Source organism: Aspergillus novofumigatus (assembly GCF_002847465.1).
Source record: "Aspergillus novofumigatus IBT 16806 chromosome Unknown P174scaffold_3, whole genome shotgun sequence".
NCBI classification, from domain to species: domain Eukaryota; kingdom Fungi; phylum Ascomycota; class Eurotiomycetes; order Eurotiales; family Aspergillaceae; genus Aspergillus; species Aspergillus novofumigatus.
In genome coordinates, this window is record NW_020194276.1 from 3,527,334 (window position 1) to 3,550,825 (window position 23,492).

At 50.0% G+C, this 23,492-nt stretch overlaps 9 protein-coding genes and 1 non-coding gene across 10 annotated transcripts; 8 read left to right on the forward strand and 2 right to left on the reverse strand.

Annotated features, from left to right (window-relative positions):
• Nucleotides 1-213: 213 nt before the first annotated feature.
• P174DRAFT_419924 (putative chitin synthase activator (Chs3)) lies at nucleotides 214-2,989 on the reverse strand (the record flags this gene model as incomplete). The annotated part of the gene is made up of 4 exons (XM_024824822.1): nucleotides 214-344; nucleotides 415-2,391; nucleotides 2,484-2,568; nucleotides 2,657-2,989. 4 exons carry the CDS (start codon nucleotides 2,987-2,989, stop codon nucleotides 214-216), a joined length of 2,526 nt encoding a protein of 841 aa, XP_024684635.1.
• A 2,240-nt stretch (nucleotides 2,990-5,229) lies between these two features.
• Nucleotides 5,230-5,721, forward strand: P174DRAFT_368303 (uncharacterized protein; the record flags this gene model as incomplete). Its single annotated transcript, XM_024822218.1, has 3 exons — nucleotides 5,230-5,267; nucleotides 5,346-5,530; nucleotides 5,594-5,721. The coding sequence occupies 3 exons, from the start codon at nucleotides 5,230-5,232 to the stop codon at nucleotides 5,719-5,721; spliced, it is 351 nt and encodes a 116-aa protein (XP_024684636.1).
• Nucleotides 5,722-7,449: 1,728 nt separating this feature from the next.
• On the forward strand, nucleotides 7,450-8,462 carry P174DRAFT_440630 (SNAP receptor SNC2). Its single transcript, XM_024827098.1, has 3 exons — nucleotides 7,450-7,585; nucleotides 7,780-8,011; nucleotides 8,085-8,462. The coding sequence occupies exons 1-3, from the start codon at nucleotides 7,475-7,477 to the stop codon at nucleotides 8,105-8,107; spliced, it is 366 nt and encodes a 121-aa protein (XP_024684637.1). The 5' UTR covers nucleotides 7,450-7,474; the 3' UTR covers nucleotides 8,108-8,462.
• On the forward strand, nucleotides 8,169-8,621 carry P174DRAFT_151000 (uncharacterized protein). Its single transcript, XM_024821165.1, has one exon. The coding sequence runs from the start codon at nucleotides 8,351-8,353 to the stop codon at nucleotides 8,588-8,590; it is 240 nt and encodes a 79-aa protein (XP_024684638.1). The 5' UTR covers nucleotides 8,169-8,350; the 3' UTR covers nucleotides 8,591-8,621.
• Nucleotides 8,622-9,548: 927 nt separating this feature from the next.
• On the forward strand, nucleotides 9,549-12,402 carry argEF (bifunctional acetylglutamate kinase/N-acetyl-gamma-glutamyl-phosphate reductase; the record flags this gene model as incomplete). The annotated part of the gene is made up of 3 exons (XM_024822117.1): nucleotides 9,549-11,972; nucleotides 12,047-12,287; nucleotides 12,347-12,402. 3 exons carry the CDS (start codon nucleotides 9,549-9,551, stop codon nucleotides 12,400-12,402), a joined length of 2,721 nt encoding a protein of 906 aa, XP_024684639.1.
• A 1,163-nt stretch (nucleotides 12,403-13,565) lies between these two features.
• Nucleotides 13,566-16,470, forward strand: P174DRAFT_387924 (Rad21/Rec8 N terminal domain protein; the record flags this gene model as incomplete). The annotated part of the gene is made up of 6 exons (XM_024823381.1): nucleotides 13,566-13,584; nucleotides 13,685-13,721; nucleotides 13,779-13,919; nucleotides 13,981-14,115; nucleotides 14,199-15,327; nucleotides 15,402-16,470. 6 exons carry the CDS (start codon nucleotides 13,566-13,568, stop codon nucleotides 16,155-16,157), a joined length of 2,217 nt encoding a protein of 738 aa, XP_024684640.1. The 3' UTR covers nucleotides 16,158-16,470.
• A 296-nt stretch (nucleotides 16,471-16,766) lies between these two features.
• On the forward strand, nucleotides 16,767-16,838 carry P174DRAFT_t69. Its single transcript has one exon. It is a non-coding gene; the product is annotated as a tRNA-Arg (tRNA).
• A 1,372-nt stretch (nucleotides 16,839-18,210) lies between these two features.
• Nucleotides 18,211-19,652, forward strand: P174DRAFT_419929 (DUF3237 domain-containing protein; the record flags this gene model as incomplete). The annotated part of the gene is made up of 5 exons (XM_024824823.1): nucleotides 18,211-18,279; nucleotides 18,369-18,851; nucleotides 18,909-19,229; nucleotides 19,279-19,573; nucleotides 19,624-19,652. The coding sequence occupies 5 exons, from the start codon at nucleotides 18,211-18,213 to the stop codon at nucleotides 19,650-19,652; spliced, it is 1,197 nt and encodes a 398-aa protein (XP_024684641.1).
• On the forward strand, nucleotides 19,620-20,243 carry P174DRAFT_151066 (uncharacterized protein). The gene has a single exon (XM_024821166.1). It carries the CDS (start codon nucleotides 19,812-19,814, stop codon nucleotides 20,136-20,138), a length of 327 nt encoding a protein of 108 aa, XP_024684642.1. The 5' UTR covers nucleotides 19,620-19,811; the 3' UTR covers nucleotides 20,139-20,243.
• A 371-nt stretch (nucleotides 20,244-20,614) lies between these two features.
• P174DRAFT_387930 (methylisocitrate lyase ICL2) lies at nucleotides 20,615-22,902 on the reverse strand. Its single transcript, XM_024823382.1, has 6 exons — nucleotides 22,417-22,902; nucleotides 22,077-22,365; nucleotides 21,604-22,016; nucleotides 21,124-21,547; nucleotides 20,814-21,067; nucleotides 20,615-20,755 (listed from the first exon to the last, which is right to left on the reverse strand). Exons 1-6 carry the CDS (start codon nucleotides 22,835-22,837, stop codon nucleotides 20,748-20,750), a joined length of 1,809 nt encoding a protein of 602 aa, XP_024684643.1. The 5' UTR covers nucleotides 22,838-22,902; the 3' UTR covers nucleotides 20,615-20,747.
• Between the last annotated feature and the right edge of the window lie 590 nt (nucleotides 22,903-23,492).

Sequence of the window (23,492 nt, forward strand, 5' to 3'; positions counted from 1 at the left end):
GGAGCATTCGTCTCCAAAATGGCACCTTTTCAACATTATACATTGCGTCAATATGCGAAGTTGGTAATGTCATTAGGGGTATATGCGTCAAATGCTGGCAAAACATGTAATCTAGCCGAAGAAGGAGAGGAACGCCATATGAATAACAACAAGAAAAAGCCTAGGAGCACGAGAAAACCAACTTCGTGAATTACGTGACGCATGAATCCGAGTTCACATGAGGACGCAATCGCCCTCGTTCTGTTGCCGATTGACAGCGGAGCGAGACAGACGGGTCTTTTGCATGCGAGCCCCGCCTTTCTTGATTTCCTCGAGACGCTCCCGAGCCTTGGGAAAACCTTGAGCTGGTTGGTTGAAGCAAATATATTAGCTTGATACGTAGAGACCGCAGGTAGTAGATGGGAAAGAACTTACCAGCTGCTCGCCAATACCATCTTTTGGCATCATCCAGATTGGCGGCGACTCCGATGCCAACTTCGGTGAAATAACCCATCGCATATTCTGCCTTGGCAAGACCCGCGGTGGCTGCCTTGCGCGCCCAAAGGTAGGCCTCAGTGTCGCTTTGCTGAAGTATGCCTTCAGAACCTGTCAGATACCACCCGCTCAGAGCAAGCTCACTCTGGTGCTCCGCTTGTGCTGCAGCGTGCGTGTACCAGAAGATACTCTGTCGGGGATCCACCGGACAACCCATCAGGCCGTATTCATAGGCAGCACCAAGTCGGAATTGGGAGAACTTGTAACCCAGCTCCGCAGCCTGATGGAACAGTTGGGAGGCATACGCTTCGTCACGAAGAACGACGTCGTTGTCAGTTGCGTTTGCGTACATGAGCGCAAGCTCATGGAGAGCATGTGGGTTTTCTTGGTCAGCACGCTCGGCCGCGCGTTTGAGCCATGAAACACCCTCGCGAGGATTTTTGGCTTGGCCTAGGAGGCCCTTGACGAGAATCATTCCCATCTTGTACATAGCAGGAGTATCTCCCAAGGAAGCAGCGCGTTTGTACCATTGCACTGCCTTGAACGGATCTCGCTTCGTTCCACCGCCTTCTTCTTGGCCGATCTCGCAGCACACGGCAACCCGATAAGCGGATTGCGCGTGCCCTTGCTTTGCTGCGGAATGATAGAGGCTGAAAGCTTCCTTCGGGTCTACCGGCAAGCCCAATGAACCCTGGCCGTAACAATCCGCGAGGTAGAACTGAGCATCTGCATAACCACTGGATACCAACTTTTTGACAATCTTGTGCGCATCCATGATGTATTTTTCTCTAGCCCTAGCTTTGGTTTTTGGATCCATCCTGCTATTTTCGACAAGGACCGTCGAGGCCTCAACCAGCTTCTGTGCCAATAGAAGTTGAGTTTTTTGGTCAGCAGCTTTGCTCCGTACCACTTGCTGCAAGCGCTCAAGCTCTTGGTGAGTGACAGGCGCAGGCGCGGCGTCCGGCTGAGCGATATGCTGGGTCTGCGGGACCGTGGAGGTTGGAGATACCGTTGTGTTACTATTGTCGTACTGCCGCACAGGAGGCGGCTTGCTCCCCTGGTCGTGCCCTGGACGGAAAGGCGCAGGGTGATGAGGCAGGGCGTCCGGGTTCTGTTGCGAATCGAACTCATTCATCTCATTGACCATCTGTGGTTGCTCGTTGGCAAATCCAGGCTGATTCACTCTGTATGGTTGTGGAGGTCCATTTCTATAGGCTGGAACAGCAGGCCCTCCACTTCCCCGTTGTTGCATATATTGATTATTCATCGGATCCTCGTAAGAATCCGGCTGTCCATTGTAACCCTGGTCCATACTGCCTTGAGTTCGGACAGGGGAAGCTGATAGTGGGTTACCGGGTAGGTCGAATTGGAACCCTGCACTATCAAACTGGTTCGGTGTACCGACCCCAGCAATATTGTGCTGCGACTGATGGTACTGATCGTTACTACCGGAGTGCGGGTTGAATGCTGCATACTGGCCTTGGGAGGAAGCGGCAGGGTCAGCAGGTGCTCTCGCTTTCGGCTTCGGCTGTTCTAGCCCTGGCAGATTCTCGTCGATGACCTTGCCACCGTCAGGGATAGCATCGAAATTAGGCATGTCGGACTCATCGGCATGAGCGGTTCTGTAATAGCTCAGTAGTTCATCGGTATCACTGTAATCATTCGATGAGTTAGGGTCCTGATAGGTGGCCTGCCCAGGATATGTGGGTTGGGCAACAGGGGACATGGGTGATGCCGAATGAGCGGGCATCGTAGCACTTCTGTTAATGTAAGGCACCGGTGGCGGGCCACTGGCGGAAGTGTAGGACCGCTCATAGGCATCCGAAGGTCGCCGTCCGGAGCGTCCTGCACTGGCCGACCTCATAGGACCACCAGGATAGCCCCCCTCCCTCGACCAGGCGATGTAGAAGCGGCTTGCTGAGGGACATCGCGTCTTCCGTGCGAAGTGTGCGGGCGATCAGGGGGGTTCCCGGGTGGCATCTGGCCATTGAGCTTCATTGCCGCCATACCGTTCTCAATACCTCTGGTGCCGGGGGCGCCGCGCGCCTCTTGCGCTGGAAACGCGGGGAACGGGTTATCCCATGCCATTCTCTCCTGCTCCGGTGCGGGCGGACGTCCAGCTAAGCCTTTCGATCAACAGTTGCTCAGGGAAGTCGGTTGTGCATGTATCGCTTTCACTTACACGGTCTCGTCCGGTCCTGCCTTGGAGGTGGCCTCCTGTCTCCGTAGCCGCGACGACTGTCGGGGCCGGGTGGTGGTCGTCCATTATAGGCATAGCTTCGATCATGAGGCTGCTCTGCAGGAGAACCATAACCTCCACGAGGGGTTCGCGGAGGGCCGCGCGGGGCTCCATGAGATCTCGGAACAGCTCGATCGTCAGGGTAACCGTACCCGGCGTTGTCGTAACCTCGGTCACCACGAGACCCATAGTTGAAGTCACTGTATCCTTGGTCATAAGACCCGTCTTGCATCTGACTTGGCGCCGGGGGTCCTCGTGGTGTAGGGCGAGGGCCATAGTTTCTGACCGGAGGAGGCCTCTGCGATTGAGGCGGGGGGTATGCCATTATCGGTGAGAGCTCTTATCGATTAAGGGATGGTTCGGTAGTCGTCGTGAATTGATGGGTCGGCGCCAGGTTTGATGTTTCGTGGTCCCAAGGAAGTAAACGATGACAGATTCACGGCGACCCCGCAAGAACGCTTTTTGGTGAAGACTTTATACCGTCCATAACACCTGTCAGTCCAGCGCGAACCAAGAGCCAAACGGAGATTAGGAGGAGGGGTGTGGTGCGGACCTGAGAATGACCGAAAGCGGCCTTGAACGGCGGGCAGAAAAGATGCGGAGATACCGAGTTACAAGCACACAAGGTTTCAGCAAGGGGGGATGAAAGGAATGTAATCCACCCGATCATGCAGGTAGTGGAGGGCGCGCAAATCCTGCATTAGGAAAAGATACATTATTGTCAGCGGATAGACACCTTTTGGCGATCTGTCGCAAGAGGACTACTACTGAGATCCTGAGTTGCGATCGGACTGAGGATGCGAGGACTGACCGGTCGACTATCCACGCGCAGCAATGCTGATTCTGCGGATTGGAATGAAGCTGAAAATCAACGACGAATTTAATCGCAAACGAGAACGAGCGTCCAAGGTGAAAACCACCACCTTCTGTGAAAAGAGCGTGTGACCAAGGACAAACACCCTCGGTTTTGAGAGATTGACAAGAGGGAGGGGAGCAATTTATTTTGACAATCGCGGCTCACTAGTTTCTTAGTGGTGGAGTTTGGAGCAATCAAGGATGAAAAAGAAGGAGATACGTGGGTAGGCCCGGATCTCTTTGATTCATAACATAATTTGATGATTGTTAGACCAGGAACAGAGAATCCAAGGAACCATTGTTCTACCAAAGAGCTAAGTAGTAAAAATCTACAGTGGGCTATCCAGTATTATTATTATAGACACAACTCGCCAGGCTCCCTTGAAAGAAGAAACGTAACTGCAGATTATATGCAAGATTTGATTAAGGAGAATATTCACTTCCTAAACACCCTTGGCTGCGCTTGCATGGCATATCGAAATGCATACCAGCGAGATACCACCAAATGCACATCCTTGAGTCATTAGACTTTCGTCGGCTGTATTAAACTGTGTGTGAAACAGTGATGACAATTCTAATCCATCCTTGTCCCTTGACCCACTTGCTTTATTCTGCTTTTCTGTGGACCAAAGGCCGCTTTCTGATGCCCTGTGGACTGAATCTAACAGATATTATTGACAATCTTGTTACTACTACGTCCGTACCTTAGTATCGTCTCATTGCCAGGGTCAGAATCCATATCTACTGCCAATACATGGACGATGCTGTCATAGGCTGAAGGTCGACGACTAGTGAGACAAGTCTCATGTCCTCCGTACTCCGTATGATGGCACTGATGAAATATCGAATATCACTGGTAGTTGGTCATCCTTGTGCTGATCTTCAGGGGTTGATTCCTGAGGTGTCCCGTTGCATCAGGCAAGATACTTCCGCGCAGGACATTATGAGATCGTGCCTAATGACTGTTATCGAGATCTGCTTATTGATACTTCCCTTGCATAGTATAGAGTACTGTAATTTAGCAGAAGTGATCATCTGCACCAATGCGAGGGGATTTCTGTAACAGGTTCAGATGTGACCATCGGAAGCTGATTCACAAATGATTGCTGAAAAGGTACGGTTCTACGTGCATTTCTGGTAATATCAACTAAAGATGGATGAATGCTCCGAATGTAAGAGTGGAAAGTGAGTACCCACTCCATACAGTTCAACACTGTTACTTGCTAGCGAATCGGCGCTGCGGGAGGTGTGGGCTGCGGAGAAAGGGATTCAAAATTTGAACACCCTGCCTTTGGAAGATGGAAAACGAATACGACCGTGACAATTCGGAGGGAGACCGTCAACTGCGCCACATGTGCTCATCAAACACAGCCTCAGCAGCTAAGCCACAGATTGGTCGTGATCGCCGATAATGTTCCCACCTGCACCGAGCTACTGATACTATGCGATAGAAGCGAAGGTCATAACCGCTCCACAGATCGCTCTCCTCTAAACCAGCTGCAAACTTGAAGTCGGCTCCGACATATCCGAGGGTGTCGCGGAACCGCATTGACTAAAGCACCTCTCTAGACATCGGCATCTTCTGTCACGGCCTGCCCTTTTCCCGTACATTCATATTCCTAGCAGAGTGTCGTCATAGCTGTTGCTGAAAATAGCCCATTATGTCTCGGACAGGAACTTGGTTAAAGATGCTGGTGGCGTAAGGACTCACTTTCAGCATGGTTAAGCGATTTCTTATTATGCGCGTCTGACAATTTCTATCTCTTTCTCTCGACAGTGGCACCGTGATCTGCGTCGGCGGCCCAGCATTCGTCCAATCCATCCGACCTACCGACGAGGAATTATTCAAGCGATACAACCCCGATCTTCAGAAGCGGAGCTTGGAGGAAGGCGATCGCCGCGCTCGAGAGTTTGATGAATATGTTACACGGTTGAAGCAATGGTCCAAGTCCGATAAGTCGAGTGCGTCCTTAACTACGCCGGTTGGCATCTAGGAGGTGATTTCCTAATATTTCTGCATTATAGTTTGGTTCGCTGCGCAAGAACAGCAAGAACAGAAGCGCGCGGAGATCGAGAGTCAACGGAGTCAGGTGAAGGAGGAAGCCAGGTTACAACGGGAAGAGATGCGGAAGGAGTTGCTGGGGGAGAAATGAGCCGTTGAATATGACGCGTTTGCATTGAAACAGATTGCCATGAACGGCCTGATTAAGATCTGCTTAGCAGAGCATTGCCCCTATCGCCTTCACTTTGCTTGTATTCATATCCATTACTGATGTCCCTGGTGCTACCAAAAGCTTATGCATATTATGATGTGAACATTTTCAGGAGCCGTCCGGCTAGGCCGGTACCAACCCTTTCTTTCTGAATCGCAAGAACATGCGTTGCGTGCCTTAAGTGGCCTCAGACTATACCCTCCGATCGAGGTTCCGACACATCGGAACGATTGGTCTGTATCACTGCAAGTTAGCGATGAGAGTACCAGTGTGTGATTGAGCTTGGGTGTATCCGATTGAGCGGGTATGATGGCAGACTGGAAGCACTTTGGGCAATCGCCACAGAAGTACGCAGAGAAAAGATCGATAACCGTCTAATCATAACCAAGCATCGAGTGGCCCTGTCCTGTAGCCGAGGAGACAGCGAACGACGTAGGTGACTCTCGGCTACGACGTGCACAGTACACCTCAATTCGCCCACTATGACAATGGCGGTAAATCAGAGTCCTAACCAGCTGCCGAGAACTTTCAAGCGTCTTTTTGCGAGTATGTTTTCTGAGTTGGAATCGCTGCAGAAAGTCATCAGTGGATGAGGGCTATTTTTGTTCCCCATGACACCGGGTCCAGCGGACAACACTGTTCATGGTCTCTAAGTTATCATGATGATCATTTTCACGGAAGATCTGTTGGTAATATGTATACACAGGACCAATGTAATGACATACGAGACGATCCTTGACGCATGTCGAGCACAGTACTGAGAAGACAAGTAGGTATGGAGTAAATCGATAGGTCTTGGCGATTCGCGGAGAGGTGGGTTGTCTCCTTGGCTCCGGCTCCGCCGCCGCAGCTTTTAGGAGTTTACACTTCAACATACTCTCGAGATGACATGGAGGGAAGGAGCCTACTTAACTTCGAAACTGATGATATCTGATGTGACTGCATTGCAAATCCTAGAAAATCATTTCTCAGTCCGAGATCAGACGAACTTAACTTTCTTGGTTGTGGTGGGTTGTCAAAAAAACAGACGTCTGCTAAGTTGTAATGTTGCACAGCCTCTTGCAGATATGGTACTCCATGCTCTGTAGATACTCCATAGCCTATTACGATATCGAGAGGCACGTGTGTGCAGAGTTCACCATCATCCTCTTGAAGGGCTTCTTCATTTCAGCCAAGTGACGGTGTTACGAGATATTACATGCTAGAAAAATGCCAGAAACGTTGCAGAGTTTATGCATCATGTAGATTAGTCAAATATACTAATTCCAGCAGCGTCGACTTCTTCTGGCACTGTTGTATGAAGTTCTCTTCCCTTCTTTGTAGGTTCCACGATAAAAATAGCTGCCTAAGAAGTGTCTGGGCAACGATGAGTGGCTAGCCTGTCACGTGCCAGGACCGATTGAACCAAACCCGCTTTCAATCTCCAGAAGGCGGGCGGCGATTTATCACACCCTGTCAGCTTCACTCCACCATCGCTCTAACTATTGACCTCTCACCACGCCTACAAGGCACTCCTGTCCACTATCATTTACCACGTTCGCCCCTGGTTTCTGTCTTACGACGTTTACGACATCTTATTCTGCGAAACAAGACACCAAAACAGGTCTTCGCAAGCCTCCAAGCAGAGTCGGTGATCCACAAGCTCTCACCACTCGAACTCAGGGTATAACGAATTTCATCCTCGAAAGCCATCATGTCTGAGCAGCCTTACGATCCTTATATCCCTTCTGGCTCTAATGGGCCTTCCGCCAGCGCCGGCAGCGCAGCGCAGAATGGCGACCCTCGGACAAGGGAAATCGACAAAGTAAGTGAATTGACCTGTCTCTGGGCATTGAAAGAATAATCTCTACGGCCCGGGGTTGCAATTTTGGGGCTATATGACAAGTTTCAAGACTTGTCATGTCGCATGAGCGCTATCCTTTTTTGGCGGTCGAGGCCTGATGTTTTTCAATGCCTATTCTGAGCCATTTGGCTGACTTTGTCCCCCTTACCCAATAGAAAATTCAAGAGACCGTCGATACAATGCGCTCGAATATTTTCAAGGTATCGGAGCGTGGCGAACGCCTGGACTCTTTGCAGGACAAGACGGACAACCTGGCCGTATCTGCCCAGGGCTTCCGTCGGGGCGCTAACCGCGTGAGGAAGCAAATGTGGTGGAAGGACATGAAGATGCGCGTGTGCCTGGTCATCTGCATTATCTGCTTACTCATTGTCATCATTGTTCCTGCCGGTATGTTTCCTTCCCTGCTCACTCTCCGCACAATCAGGGCGACTGAATGCGCTGGCTAACTTGCGGATTTTAGTCGTCACGAGCACCAAACATTAAGTTACGAACGCAGCGAAAGTCATGTCTGATTTTGGGAATGGATGTTATTTTCCAGCAGGTCTATTTGCGTTGAGGTTGTGTAGTTTCGTTTTCAGCCACTAATACCTTTCTGCTTCTTTTCTGGGCGTCAACAACTTCTGTGCTTATGAATCAAGCCTCGTATCTCGGTAAGCCTTTGACGAGATACTCGTCTGATACTCGGGATGGGCTGTACCTTATGATCCGTGGCTGGTGAAGATGTAAATGATACTCCGGGCTCCCGCACTTCCCCGTGTTTCAATACGTTATTGCCTTATGATCTTTGTGTCGACTTTGTCCGCCATCACTTATAATGAAATGAATCCCTTTATGCCGATTCTGATGAACCCGCTATCTCTGCTCTCAATTAGAAGGTATGGCGACTTGATGAGTGAGAACGCGCCTAAAAGATATAGCTATCTCCACCATCAAGTATCTAGCCACAAGTACAGAACGCAACGTTAGGAGATTCTCCATCTCTCAGGTACGAGAAGTGGAGCTTCATATATGGAGTACGCTAGCCAGGCTAGCCTATGAAGGGGTCAGGACGAACCACCAAAAGATCAGATAACAAAGGTGCAGAAAAGGCATGAGCGAGTTCGAAATCTCGGCTGTTGTAACATTTCTGCAAGGTGCTGACTCTGCTTGAAGGCCCAGAAGGTTGGCTACGTTCAGTCAAACCTCCAGCGCAGAATATTATGCCGAAATGGATAGTAAGAAAATTACTACAGTGGGTTAATTCGATTATTAGACGAGTGATTATTGCTGCATGGTGGCATGTAGAATGGGAATTGAATTTCTTGAAATGATCAATCACAGCAACCGATTGCGGGTATACTGGGACTATTACAAAGTTAGGAAAGGAAATGGAGATCATATCTCGCGACCAAGATTGTTCCTTTCCCACAGCCCCATAGTCTGATAGAGAGGTACTTGAGTTTGACTATTGAGTCACGATAGCCGGCTCCGATGGTCGCAGCCAAGCTCGGGCTCACATTGGTCGATCAGGCTTTATGACTCTCTAATGTCTCTCCGGTCTTCTCCCACTCCTTCTTCTCTTTACTATTTCCGGGATCCTTTCTCAAGATTCTAGTGGCGCTAAACACCCATTTTCGGTGTTGAGTTATTTTTCCTGCCCGAGTCTGGGTTCTCTAAAAAAGCAGGCGAGAAAAACCGCGCAGGGTTGCGGCTGTGAGTACCTCCCGCCTTAATTATTGGGAAAAAACCCACTCCGACGTGCGGCCGATTTCCTGGGCGCCTTTGGAGATCAAACTCTTTGGAGTGTGGGAAAATCCATTGCGCACCCACACAACCCCTTCTGTAGACCTCTGACTTGGTTCTACTTTTCGTCTTTGCTATCTCTTACTCACACTGAGTTTCATCTAGACATCGTGTTCGTTCCAAGACGATTGAAAGCTGCCGCATGCTGGTTGACAAGATGTTCTCCCTTCGTACTGCTGTGCGGAGAGCTTCCACCAGCAAGCCCCTCCGCGCTCTCTCCGCACCGCACGCCGTTTCCTCTGCGAGACTCTGCTCTCCTCGTCATGCTCTGAAAGCTTCCGCTGTCCCCTTACTGCAGAGCCGTCCCTATTCCCGCGCCGCCGATCCTCACCTCTCATCGACTCGGTCTACCGTTGTCCAGCTGCTGAGCAACATTGGTTCGAAGCGTGAGGTGCAGCAGTATCTCTCTCACTTCACATCGGTCTCCTCTCAGCAATTCGCCGTGATTAAGGTTGGCGGTGCTATCATTACCGAGCACCTTCAGACCCTGTCCTCGGCGCTTGCCTTCCTCAACCACGTCGGTCTCTACCCCATTGTCGTCCATGGAGCCGGACCTCAGCTCAATCGCATGCTGGAGGCTGCTGGCGTGGAGCCACAATTTGAAGATGGTATCAGAGTGACGGACGGCAAGACTTTGGCCCTTGCCAGGAAGCTGTTTTTGGAGGAGAATCTGAAGCTGATCGAGGAGCTGGAGCGTATGGGTGTGAGGGCCCGTCCAATCAACGCAGGCGTGTTTTACGCCGACTACCTCGACAAGGAGAAGTACAACCTGGTTGGTAAGATCAACGGCGTCAACAAGAAGCCTATCGAATCTGCCATCGAAGCTGGCTGTCTGCCCATCCTCACCTCTATGGCTGAAACCCCGGACGGCCAGGTTCTGAACGTGAACGCGGACGTCGCTGCCGGTGAACTGGCCCGTGCCCTGCAGCCTCTGAAGATTGTCTACCTTGCTGAGAAGGGCGGATTGTTCAACGGTGACACTGGCGAGAAGATCTCCGTGATCAACCTCGATGAAGAGTACGACCACTTGATGACGCAATGGTGGGTGCGCCACGGTACTCGCTTGAAGATCAAGGAGATGAAGGACCTGCTCAACGACCTTCCCCGTACCTCGAGCGTTGCCATCATCCACCCCGCTGATCTTCAGAAGGAACTGTTCACCGACTCTGGAGCTGGAACTCTGATCCGCCGGGGTAACAAGGTGCACACGAAGACTTCTCTTTCTGAGTTTGAGGACTTGGAGAAGCTGAAGGATGTGCTTGTCCGCGACCGCGAGGGCCTGGATGCAAGGGCTACCGTCGACCGCTACGTCGAAGGCTTGAAGGAGCGCGACTTCAAGGTTTACTATGATGAACCTATGGAAGCTCTTGCCGTCGTCTTGCCCCCAAGCAAAGATAACTCTTCTTCCTTCCCCCACCTGGCTACGTTTACGATCACCAAGTCCGGATGGTTGTCCAACGTCGCCGACAACGTTTTCGCCGCCATCAAGAAGGACTTCCCTCAATTGGTCTGGACAGTCAAGGAGAACGACGAGAACCTTACTTGGTTCTTTGACAAGGCTGATGGTAGCCTGAGCCGCGACGGTGAGGTTCTCTTCTGGTATGGTATCGAGAGCGGCGAAGAGGTCAAGCAGCTGGTGCAGGAATTCAACCAGCATGGCCGCCAGATGTTTGGTGACATCAACCTTGAGGCCAGACTCCAGCGCGCTGCTCAGGCGGCCACTAACATTGGCAAGGGCTTCGGTGCCAGCGGTGCCTCTGTTGAGCAGAAGCGCGCATTCTCCTCCACCGCTAATGCTTTGCGGGCCGCTCGCTTCGGACGTCCCGCTGTCTCTCCCAGCGCGGTGAGATCCTACTCCACCACGAATCCCAACCCTCCTCTGGGAGAGAAGAACATGTCCAACAACCGGCCCTCCAAGGTTGCTCTCATTGGAGCCCGTGGCTACACTGGCCAAGCCCTGATCAACCTGATCAATGCTCACCCCTACATGGATCTCCGCCATGTGTCTTCTCGCGAGCTGGCTGGCAAGAAGTTGCAGGGTTATGACAAGCGTGAGATCGTTTACGAGAATCTGAGCCCCGAAGACGTGAAGCGCATGTCTGCGAACGGTGATGTCGATTGCTGGGTCATGGCTCTACCTAACGGTGTTTGCAAGCCGTTCGTGGATGCTGTCGACCAGGGCTCTGAGACGGGCAACGTCATTGTCGACCTGAGCGCCGATTACCGCTTCGATGACAAGTGGACTTACGGTCTTCCTGAGCTGGTCAACCGTGGTAAGATCGCGCAGGCCACTCGTATCTCCAACCCCGGTTGCTATGCTACTGCTGCCCAAATCGGCATTGCTCCTCTCGTTCCCTATCTCGGTGGACAGCCCACCGTCTTTGGTGTCTCCGGATACTCGGGCGCTGGCACCAAGCCTAGCCCTAAGAACGATGTGCAGAACCTCACGAACAACATCATTCCTTACAGCTTGACTGACCACATCCACGAGAGAGAGATCAGCACACAGCTCGGAACTAGCATTGCGTTTATCCCCCACGTTGCTGTCTGGTTCCAAGGCATTCACGTATGTACTTCGCTGACATTTATCTATTGGCCCTTCTTCTATATACTTGTTTCAGGCACTGATTGTTCGTACAGCACACCATCAGCATTCCTCTCAACCAGGAGATGACTTCTCGCGACATCCGCAACATCTACCAGGAGCGTTATGCCGGCGAGAAGCTTGTGAAGATCATCGGTGAGGCACCTCTTGTCAAGAACATTGCCGGCCGTCATGGTATCGAGGTCGGAGGGTTTGCCGTTCACTCCAGCGGCAAGCGCGTCGTTGTTTGCGCTACGATCGACAACCTTCTGAAGGGTGCGGCCACTCAGTGCCTCCGTAAGTACTCCCGTCCAATGCGATTTCGAAAGGACAGATTACTCATGCGCCTGTCACAGAGAACATGAACCTCGCTCTCGGCTATGGCGAGTACGAAGGCATCCCTCTCGAGTAGAATTTCTATGAATGGTAGATATCGGTTATATATGTTTGATATAGTTCGGGAAGGTATGTCATGTATATCAAACATGGATGTGTTTGATAATATAAGGAGATCTCATTTGGCGTCGAATTTCTACATTGGGTTTCCTCATGGTCATCTTTCCTTTCGCATGTCTCATACCCGCATGCAGCTCAATTGGAGCTATGGGTTCGAGATTCCCGTAAAGACCCCTACCTCTCGTTCCGTTTTATACAGTCCACCCATTCTTTCTCCCGTTTTCCTAAACTTCTAGAGTTCCATCTGATAGACTTCCGGTTCTTTATCTATCTTTTCCCCATACTGCCGTTATCGTTTCTGTCTAAAATTCGCGGGAAAAGTGTATTCTGTCTGGCGATGCATTGGTGCTGACGGGTTAAAGATGAGATATCGGGCATTCATACTTCACCGACTTTCTTTATGAGCCCTCATCCATCTGCTCGTCCTTGCTTTTCACGGTTGGGCAGAGTCCTACGGTCTGGGAGTCCTGGGCCTCGGAAGATTGATTGCTGGTGTAGACTTACAGTTGGAAAGTAGAGGTAGACAATAGAAGAGTCTATTCGGCCAATCCGAAAATCAGTAACTGGTGGTTCAGCTTTCAGCAGAGTAGGGGCGTCCACGCGAAGTGAGCTCGGTTTCGAACTTGCAAAAGGACTCTGGCATCAAGTGCTGAAGCACTCACATCTACCCTCTTCTCGATCCTCGAGCGAAGAACTTTCCGGTTTCCAGGCCCTCCAGCACCTGTCTCTCATCTCTCCATCCCCTCTCTTCATCATAATCGTGCCAACAGTCATCTTCTTTCTCAGAGCATGAGCATTATTCGAACTTCACTGATACACTTTGAGAAAGCAAACCCCCATCTGCTTTCGAGGTGTGATAGGAAGTTTCCAGAGTTCTACAACTGCTTCTCATCCAATATCCTAGAACTTCTGCGGCTACCTTCGGGTTAGAAAGCTGGCAATCTCGGAGTCCTACCGTTTAGACCATTACTTTGAATCTTCATTGCAATATAGGATCTATCCCAGAAAGCTCAGACACCAACAGACACGCCCAACGCGCAAAGGGAACAGCTCGCGTCGCGACAACAGTGGTCCAACTTAATCACATCTGAAAAAACAAGGCCACGAAAAGTCGTCATCATGTTCTACAGTCACGAAAGTAAGTCCTGTCTTTCTGTTGACTCTTTTCTGGAGGCTCTCTGTACTCTTTTCTAGCCCTTTTCCAGCTTTCACGCCGCTGACTCCTGCATTTACTCTAGTACTCACATCTCCCGAGCACGGGGTTGCTACGATATGGTGTGAATCCTTTCTCAACTTGGCATCTATGTTACCACTGATATGTTTCTCTTGCAGGCTGGTGGCAACGCTAGGTTCGAGATCCATCACAAGAAGATTGAACAAGAAGGCGATACTGGACGTGGATGTTCCGAAGGCTTGTGAGGTCATCATGGATCCTGCGGCACCTATGGCGTTGAGACTCCAGGGGAACCTACTGTGAGAGCTTCAGCATCTGGATCAAACCAGGAGGTCGGGTTATTGACAGCAGACTACGCAGATACGGAGTCGCCAGAGTTTACAATCAACAGTGTTGCTATACACTCACAGATGTTCAGGCAATGCATGACAGATTGAGATCAATGTTGGGAGCTCTTCCCGGCACAGCGTTGGATCCGACAGCTGGCAAAGCTAGGTTCGTGGTCTCCTATTTCTCGACTCGTTATATGGTTGGGCTTCTGCGTTTTTGAAAGCATACTAATGCAATCGGTTTCTCAGGCCTGATCAGCTCATCCTGCCGTATGACCCGTCATTCCTTCCTGAGAACAATCTACCAGGGTTGGGTTTGGATTTCTTTGGGCTGAATCCGTCCAAGAATGATCGAGCAAGCCAGCAATCCAGCTTCCAATTACCAATGACCCCTGACCTAAGTCTGACCGCTACCTCGCGTAACTCCAGTTTGCAGCTTAACTTTGGGTCGCAAGATCTAATCCTGAGAGATATACATGGGTTCGGTTCTGAGAGCGAAATGACGAACTCTGTTCAGAGAAGTGTTCAACTTGGGCGGATTGCCTCTACGGCTCTCAATGATGAAGAGGGCATTCTTCTGCATCCTGACTTTGACTTTGATGAAGACGGAAATCTCATTGAGCTCGGGGGGCTAAACGCTGCTGCTGAGGTTGGAAAGCGCAGCTCTGGCTGGCTTGACGCTGAGGCACCTGTCACTGGTGAGGTGAAAGAGGGTGAATTGAATGACATCTCCTGGGACTATCAGGTACGATTTGCACAGGACGGGTTGTTCTTGTTCTTACTGACAATATCTCCCCAGCCAATGCTAGCCGAGGAGGGCATGCAAGCAATTACTGAACACGGGCAGCCGAACCCCGTTTTCAACGGAGACACGTCTATGCCTCGAGCTCCAGAAGGGCAACACCCGGAAGACGTAGAGAACGCTTCAGAGACTCAGGAGGCACCAATGCGTGGAACTCGAAGAATCCCGAAAGCCGTTGCAACAGATACTCAAACCGCGCTGCGAAACACTGAACTAGCTCAATACAACAATGAATACGTGCAAAACATGGCCGCTGCTCTAAAGCAGAAACTGAAGAATAGAGCGCCTACCCAAGCTAGGAAGAATGCAGAGTTCTGGGTCTTGGGCCAGGGAATTGGTTCAGTTGGTGTTGGGTTGGGGACTTCTCATGTCCAGCATCCTTTGCACTTCTTTTCGGGAGAGACTTTGTACGCATCACTGACAAGCGTCGAAAGATCAAAGAAACGCAAGGGCTCTCCTTCGGCAACTGAAGACAGTGATGCTGATTCCGAGACTCGACGCGTTCGACGCAGGGAAGAGTCCGAGGAACAACTCGGCCGAGGTGGACTTTTTCAAGACGATAACAACTTACAGGATGTTCGTGGGATACATCTCTTTTGGCGCTGTTTGATTTTTGTTCTATGAACCATGCAATACTGACAGTCATCTAGGATATAGAGATTGGTCGTCATGCCTCATCAGTCCTTCGAGATGACTCCTCCCAAATGCCCTGGAATATCACAGCGTCCGTCCGAAGCTCCCGACTTGGCCTGTCTGCAACAAGCATCTTCCGTGGATTTGGCAGCATCAGTGACTTTTCTGCTCGGGGCATCCACGATTCTGCAGTATCCGTGCCTCCACTTGCAGCACCAGGCAGAGCTCGCAGTCGCCTAACAAGTGCAAGTCCTCTGGCTGGACGCGGCTTTCAGTACGACTTGGAGGGCCTTGCAATCCCGGGAACCCAAGAAAATGATGTGAATTTCCTCGAAGACATCGATCTAGCTGGCTACCTCCAGAGCGAGCTTGACGTTGGAACCAACGCTGAACCCAAGGACGAGACTGACAGGCAGCGAACAAGCTTCCGTGACCGGCTGTCGAAATCTAGTATGGACCAGGAGAGCCTGAACTTTCTCGAGTTCCTCAACCTCCAACTTGAGGAACCCGCTCAAGTTTCTGCAGAGCAGGATACTGCTGCTGGCTTTCTTCGTCTTGATGCTTCTGAAGGTAAAGAAGTAGCATTTTCGACGCTCCTGCCTCCTGAAACTACTTCTCGTACAGTCGCCACGCATGGCCTGATGCACATACTTACCCTGGCAACAAAAGGCTTTCTTTCAGTTCATCAGGAGCCATACGAGGATGAAAGTACCGAGGAGTACGGTGTTCGCTACAAATTCGGAGAGATATACCTGCGCTTATCCGACAAGTAGTAATATCCTACGATGGATATTGATCGCAAGGACAACGTGTAAGACTGACAGCACAATCTTCTCATATTTCATTTTTCAATCTTCGGCTGATATGATGGCTCATATTAAATTATCTGCGATGCAATGACTCTATCTATTTGTTTCACATTTCTCGTGCAAAATGCATTTTTAAGTTCTTTGCCTACTATTCCTGTTTTCTTTCCCTTTCTTCCTGTCTCCTTTTTTTTATCTGTCCTTGATTTTACCATAATCAATGCTAGAGTCTCTTGTACCTACACGAATATCTCTTCGAAAAGCATATTTTCACTTGAACACAGTCTCAGCTCTTCCTGAAGGGCGCTTCAATTCGGTTGTGAACTTAGAGATATAGTAGTAAAGCCAGCAGTGTAAGTATTCGGAATAATACCAGAGTTATCGTCCTTACTGCTCTGTATTGATCGCTGATGGATGCAACTAAGTCGCTGGACATTATGAACACAATAAAATGGTGTTGATTGATATTATTCACGCTTAGATATGGTGTGTAGAGTACACTTCCATTAAATATTACAATTCTGATCAATGCGTCTCTACATAGGATTTACTGCCGAATTTCCTATCGCACTTACTGGCCGGCTGGCCTAATGGTAAGGCGTTGCTCTCCTAAAGCAAAGATTGCAGGTTCGATCCCTGCGTCGGTCGAAGTTTTTGCCCCTTTTTTTTTTCCCTGACCTGAGAATATCTCATATTCATCATTTGATCACTGAATACCGCTCTAGTCGATTTCGTCTGAAATAATTCGCCATATGGAAGGAGGATCCCTACCATCTACTACAGTGTTTGATTAGATCGCGTATATGCGGCAGTATATATATCTTGATGAGGACCGGTACGGAGATGTAGCGACAGGTATTTTTAGGCTGTAAAAACAACTGGCATGTTTCAAGCCTGCATACCAACTACGTATTGGATGTGTTCAGTAATGGCAATACATCATCAACAGATCGCCAGGACGCGCATCAGCTTCGTTCAATCTTCATGCATTCAATGTTCACTGAAGAACTTTGTGACTTGAGACTCTACAAGGCGTAGTAGTAGCATTGTGCTCTTAAGGCTCTCGACCCCTCCTACTCCGAGGCAATACGCGAGTGGGATGGTGGTTGTGGCACGGCTTCAGTGGAGGATTGGTCGAAATATCGCTTCAAAATTTGGCTCAATGTATATCAACTTTATCTACTTTCGTTCCAGATGGCCGTATGATTAACTAGAGTCGTGATACACGCGGAATTTGTATGCAACGGCCATGATTGTTGCATGGAAGAGATCCGCGTTACGGGTACACGAGATTCTAGCTACATCCTGATACGCAGTATTATGGCAGTACAGAGATCCATACTGGTACCATTTGTTACTTGACTTGTCCAGAATACTACTAGAGCAGCAATATGGAATATGAAATCGTATTTGATAATCGTTCTGGTTATTACAATCAGAGAAGTCATACTAAAATGGCCGGAAAGCGACAAAGGAAAATAGGGTTGCCCTTCCACTACCTCAGTTTTATGGCTTATCATTCGACCGCGTGACAGTTTTAGACTTTCAGCTGTGAATGCTCCCAATGTGCCAGGACGTCCATCAGGCAACGATACAAGCAACAAAAAAATCGAAGAGAATGGGCTACCATGAGGGTCAAATAATAAGCGTAGGGAAGTGTCAGACGAATTATTAGGAGTATTTACGAGTGTAAGATGACCGACCATTGTTGAGTAATGATTGGCAGTCACTTCTGGGCCAGTATAAAAATTACGCTTAAGGTAAGGTTCTGTCCTGACGAGCTCGCGTAAGTTAACCGCCACCGTCCTGTCTTGTCCCCGTCTCGTCTCGTCTCGTGTTCTGCCCGTCAAACCGAAACTCTTTCCTTCTCTCCCTCGCTCACCCCGAGTCTGCTCCCTCTCAGCTCCGACGGCTTCCTCCCCTTACCATCAGCTGAGACCTATTCTTCATCTCTGGTCATCTCTTGTTGTCTCTGTAATTCTGGTTTTTATCAACTTTCCTCCTTTATTTCACCTTGAACATGGGTCGTACCGTCGATCAGGAAGTTCACGCGGCGTTCGTCGAGTTCCGCGCCAAGGAAGACGATAAGGTGCGTGACTTGTATTTCCCGTAATATTTCAACCACCCGCTTCACTGTCGTCACTAACAAAACACCTTGTTTGCTTGGTTGTTCTACAGTGTCTTTCAGTCCAGTGTATCTATTGCCAGCAAATTCGCGCAAAGAATACATCGCGCCAGAAGCAGCACCTGCTCGAGTGTCCCGGACTTCGCGGTCAGAATCAGACAGCACAATCTGCGCCCAACGGCATCAGTGCTGCAAATGGATACCCTGCAACTCCGAATGGTGCAGCTGCCACGGCACCTGGCGCTGGCCCAGGGCCTGGCACAGGTGCACTTCCGACTCCCAACGGACCGATGATGACGAACGGCGTCAACCCACATGCTACCTCGATGCAGACTCCGCTGCAGAACATGCAAGGGCGCGCCGCATTGCCGACTCCCGGCCCTCCCACCGGACCTGCCTCTGCTACTAGCTCCCAGCAACCGACTCGCGCTACTCCTAAGTCGAAGCCCAAGGCCTCCACCTCGAATCTCCCGGCTCCTCCTCTAGATGACGTCCATGCTGCATTTGTCGAGTTCCGTGCGAAGGAGGAGGACAAGGTAAGAGAATATCTGATCCGATTGAAACAAAAATGGATGGTATGCTAATTAAGAAAGTGTCTGTCCGTACAATGCATCTACTGCCAGCAGGTTCGCGCGAAGAACACCAGCAGGCAGCGCCAGCATCTCCTGGAATGCCCCACCTACCTTAGTGTCATGAAAGACTCTATCCCTGCCAATAACCTCTTGCACACATTCCCTGAAGGTGATATCGCTCGGTCTCTGCAGATCCCTGCGCCTACTCTGGAACTGGACTTCCGTATGAGCATCAAGATGAACCCTAAAGTTGCTGTCGGTCCGAGTATTTGGGGTCAGAGAGATTGGGTAACATTTATTGGTGGTCAATGGGCAGGCCGATGGGGTAAAGGCATTGTTTTGGTGAGTACTCCTTTTTCGTTGTTGCAAAGCAGTACTAATGCTCTTGTAGCCCGGAGGACAGGACTCGCAGGTTGTGACCAAGGAATCTATTACCAACATGCGGTCGAACTATGTGCTCCAGACCGCAGATGATCCGCCAGCCTTCATCATTGTCAAGACTGAAGGATGGCTGACAGGCGCCAAGGATGTCCTGGACAAGGTTAACGACCCTAACATTGCGGACACAATCAATCCCAACACCTATAAGTATCGCGTCAATCTTTCTATGGAAACTGGAGATGAGCGTTACGCTTTCTTGAACACTCTCATGTGGATTGCCAGTGGTTGCCGCAGGGGCCATGAAGGTCAGTTGTGACACTTTTGTCATTTACGGAGTCATGCTAACGACCTATAGTCATCTTCGATGCATTCCGCGTCAACTAGATCCGAACTCGAGCAAATCTGTTCCGTCTGTCTATTGAGCGTAGTTTTTCTTTCTTTGGTGATCGGAAAATATCGGTCTTGTTCATCTTCTTTTCCTTTGTAATGCTATAGGCCAGTCCACTATCCTCATCCGACGTGATCTTGTTCCGCCTCACGTTGATGGATTCCCTGCTGGATTCTTTTGGCATGGGCACTGCATTGCCGCGTCTCGACCGCACTACTGTCTGGTGTATCTTCTTGTGTTCGTTGATTTCCTTCCACATGTACGCTAGTCTCTATTCTTCATCTGTCGCAGATTGCCAGACCGTTACCAGTCGATTTCGTCTGTTGTCTCCTTCGCCTCTACTTGAGAAACGAGGATTTTCTGTATCTTTACATCTAAATCTGGATATTGCACGATTGTTCTTTCGGGACGTAGGGAGACTTCAATTCCGGAGTCTAAACGAAGCCCGAGGCGACACAATCCGAAATCCTGACTGCATATGAGAACAGGGAACAATGTCGAAATTAAGACAAAAATCTCTGTACGGGTGGTTCAAAAGCACAAATACTGTTGCTTTATGTATAAGTCACTATACCCATACATCAATGGTGCTGAACGTATTATCCTGTCAGTAAGGTACCCAGTAAATTACTAGGTTGTTTACCTGGGATGTTGACAACTTGGCAGGTATCATTTCTTTCACTTTACCCCAGTTCTAGACCTTTGTACGGAAGTACACTAATGGAACTAATTGAAACCATCATGGTCTCCCAGATACTCGGTACCTGACCCATCAACTCCTACGTAGTAAAACAGGCTAGCCGGTTTTGTTTTTTGAGCTTAATTCAGCCTTGAGGTTTGTTTCTATTTGTCAATAGGAATGGTGCCTGAGGCAGAGATTGGTTCTGTATTCGTACCTTACTTTACGATGATAGATCAAAACCAACCTTGAAAGGGTTCGTGGTATCCTGTAAAATTTCGGTGATGGTAATTATCGTTGAAATTGAGGCTACTCTCTAGATAACTCTAGTGAACTATGGGAATTTTTATCTCTACAGCTGTCAAGCAAGTCGCTTAACATTGTTGTTATCCGTTCATTATGGGGTATATGTTTAGAAGCCTGTAATTTGGACTGTTAGCATTGATTGCCAGGAAACCGAAGAGAACAGATAGCTTACCCTTCTCGGTGTTTCCCTCTCCCATGCTCTTGCTGCTGCTGCTGCCGCTTTGGATGGCGCCCAGGATGCCGTCCATGTACGGCGCACCGCTCCATTTCTGGTGGGTGAGGACCTCGACGCCGAGTTCCTTCTCGCGGGACTGGATCAGTCGCACGTAAGCGAGCATGCCCTCATCCTTGAAGGCGCGTGACAGTTCGGTCGTGATTGTGGCATTGCTGTGCAGACCGGCAAGGGAGATGAGTTGCAGGACAAAGCTATTACAATTGTCAGTTTCTGCCACGCATTAAGAAATTATGGCTCTTCAACTCACCCGTGCTTGGCGAGATCCCAGACAAAAGACTTGAGGGATGCCTCGTCAAAGCCCTGGCCCATCCAGTTGAATGACGGGCTAAGGTTGTAGACCAACTTCTTTCCGGGGTATGCGGCGCGAACTTCGCTTGCTAGTTTTCCAGCCTTCTTGACATTGGGGTCGCCGGTTTCAACCCACAACAGGTCTGCATAAGGGGCGAATTCCTTGGCCCGCTTTGTGGCTGCCGGAAAGCCGGCACGGTAGTGGTAGAATCCCTCCCTGGTTCTGGGGCTGTCACAGGACCAGACGACGGGCTTCTTTGTGTAGTCGCTCGCCAGAGCTCGGCGACGCGAGATAGATAGGTCAGGGTTCTCTCGAACCTTCCTCTTGTACGCATCACGCGCAGACTGGGGCGCTCCTTCGGCTTCGAGATGTGCGTCGACAGCTGGCCCATTGTTAGCTTCTACTGTTGCGTAATTGAGATATTGAGAATCGATATACCTTCATCAAAAGTGACAAGCTTGTGCTTCTTCACCCACTCCAGCTCAAATGCATCGACCTCTGCAGGCGCAGCACCTTCGCGCTCCATTGCTTGTAGGGTCTCGGCCAAAGGCTCGACTTCCTCCGCAACACCGAGGATGAACTCGTGATCACGCACATCGATGGCGCTGCTAATCAACTTCCCACTCTCAGAATCTGTTCGAGCAATCACCAGATTCTCGACCCCCATCATGTCCCATTGGAAACGAGCGGCGACCAGTCTGTTGATGTGTTCTCCAATAGGCACAAGGACTTTCCCAGCCAGATGACCGCACTTCTTGCCGCCATGCAGCTGATCTTCAAAGTGAACAGCTGCAGCACCGTTCTCCGCGAAAAGCTTGGCCAATTTGAGGACCGCGGAAAGACCGCCATGTCTGTAGAATGAAGGTTGTCAGTTCGCGGATCATCAAATGCAGCATGGTCATGAAGCGCACCCAGTATCGCCATCCGCAACGATCGGTCTCATGTAGTCGACATATGGGGTCGACTTTCGCTGTTCCGGGGTCATTTTTCGCCTGGCATCCCATTGTTTGCGATCATGCATTTGTTGCGCCTTGAACAATCTCTGTACCTGATTGGGGACGGTATTGTACGGGTAGTCGCCAAAGTCCGGAGAAACCTCATTCGTTGTAGTCAAGAGGGAGGAGCACGCCCATCCTGAGATATACAGCACCTCCTGGTTTGGAGCTTGCTGTGTCATTTGTACGGGATCGATTGCACCCACTTCGCAAGTATTAGTCTAGGACCAATAATCCCGATAAAGGTCCTACATACTGGTATGAACGGGCTTTCCCTCTGCTGCTCTCTCATTTAGCAGATTAAAGAGCTTACGAGCCATTAGAGAGCTCGGATATGTCTGCTGCAAAGTGCCGCGTTTGCTGACAACGTCCGCGACCGAGTACGGTCTCTTGATACCCTCGAACCGCGGAGATTTCCACCATGCCTCTACATCTTTAATTTGTTGCTCATAAAGCGCATCCTCCGTAGCCCCGGCCTTCTCAGCTGTTGACAGCAACTGAAATGAGTCTGATGGCAAGGTCGTCGAAACGGGAGGCTCGACGGTCGGCAGCGGAGATGGGGACATCCGCGGATAACCGCATGTGAATGAACGCAGGGCGAGACGAGAGGGACTGCCGGCAGTCGAAGAGAGAGTAGGAAGGCGTCGAGGAATCCGACGAGGAACTGACCGAAACATCTTCACAGTCCAAATTAAATTTCCGGTGTGAACATGAGGAGAAACAAGAGAAAAGTAGAAACGATGGATAGACGGAGGTCGAGTTATGGGGAAGATCCTGGGGAGCTTAAGCCTTTTGGGAGGGATTGCCAGTGTCCCCGCTATTGGACCGATCAGCCAACCTCGGTCTGGGGGCCCGCTTGGCCCTACAGCGGATTCCCTGCGGGCCGATGTCGCCTATTTGTCTTCCTTTTTCCGCATTTCGCAGGTTATTCTTAATAATGAGGAGACGTCCAAAGCAACAGGTCCTTGAATTTAGGTTGATAGGTCTCAAGCAAGGCTAAAGAATTTATATTGAGTACACAAAAGCTTCTCAAGTGGATAGCGATCAAGAAGCCTACCCTTCACGGAGAAGCCTTGATCTAGGTTATCTCTGCACCTTGACCACCAGCACTAAGTTTGTATACGAAATGTCCTGGCACGCCCTTCCCCCATTAGGGAGCGATGTGATCTGATGCTTTATTAAGGATTGTGCTTCACCATCATTCAGATGTCAGGCTCATTGGCTGCGCAGGGAAACATCAGGAAGTTCCTGAACCGCTGCCGATCCAACATCCACATCTCTTGAAAGTGTCTGTCCCGGATGACGTTGCAGTACTTGTCATGTCCCCTCTTC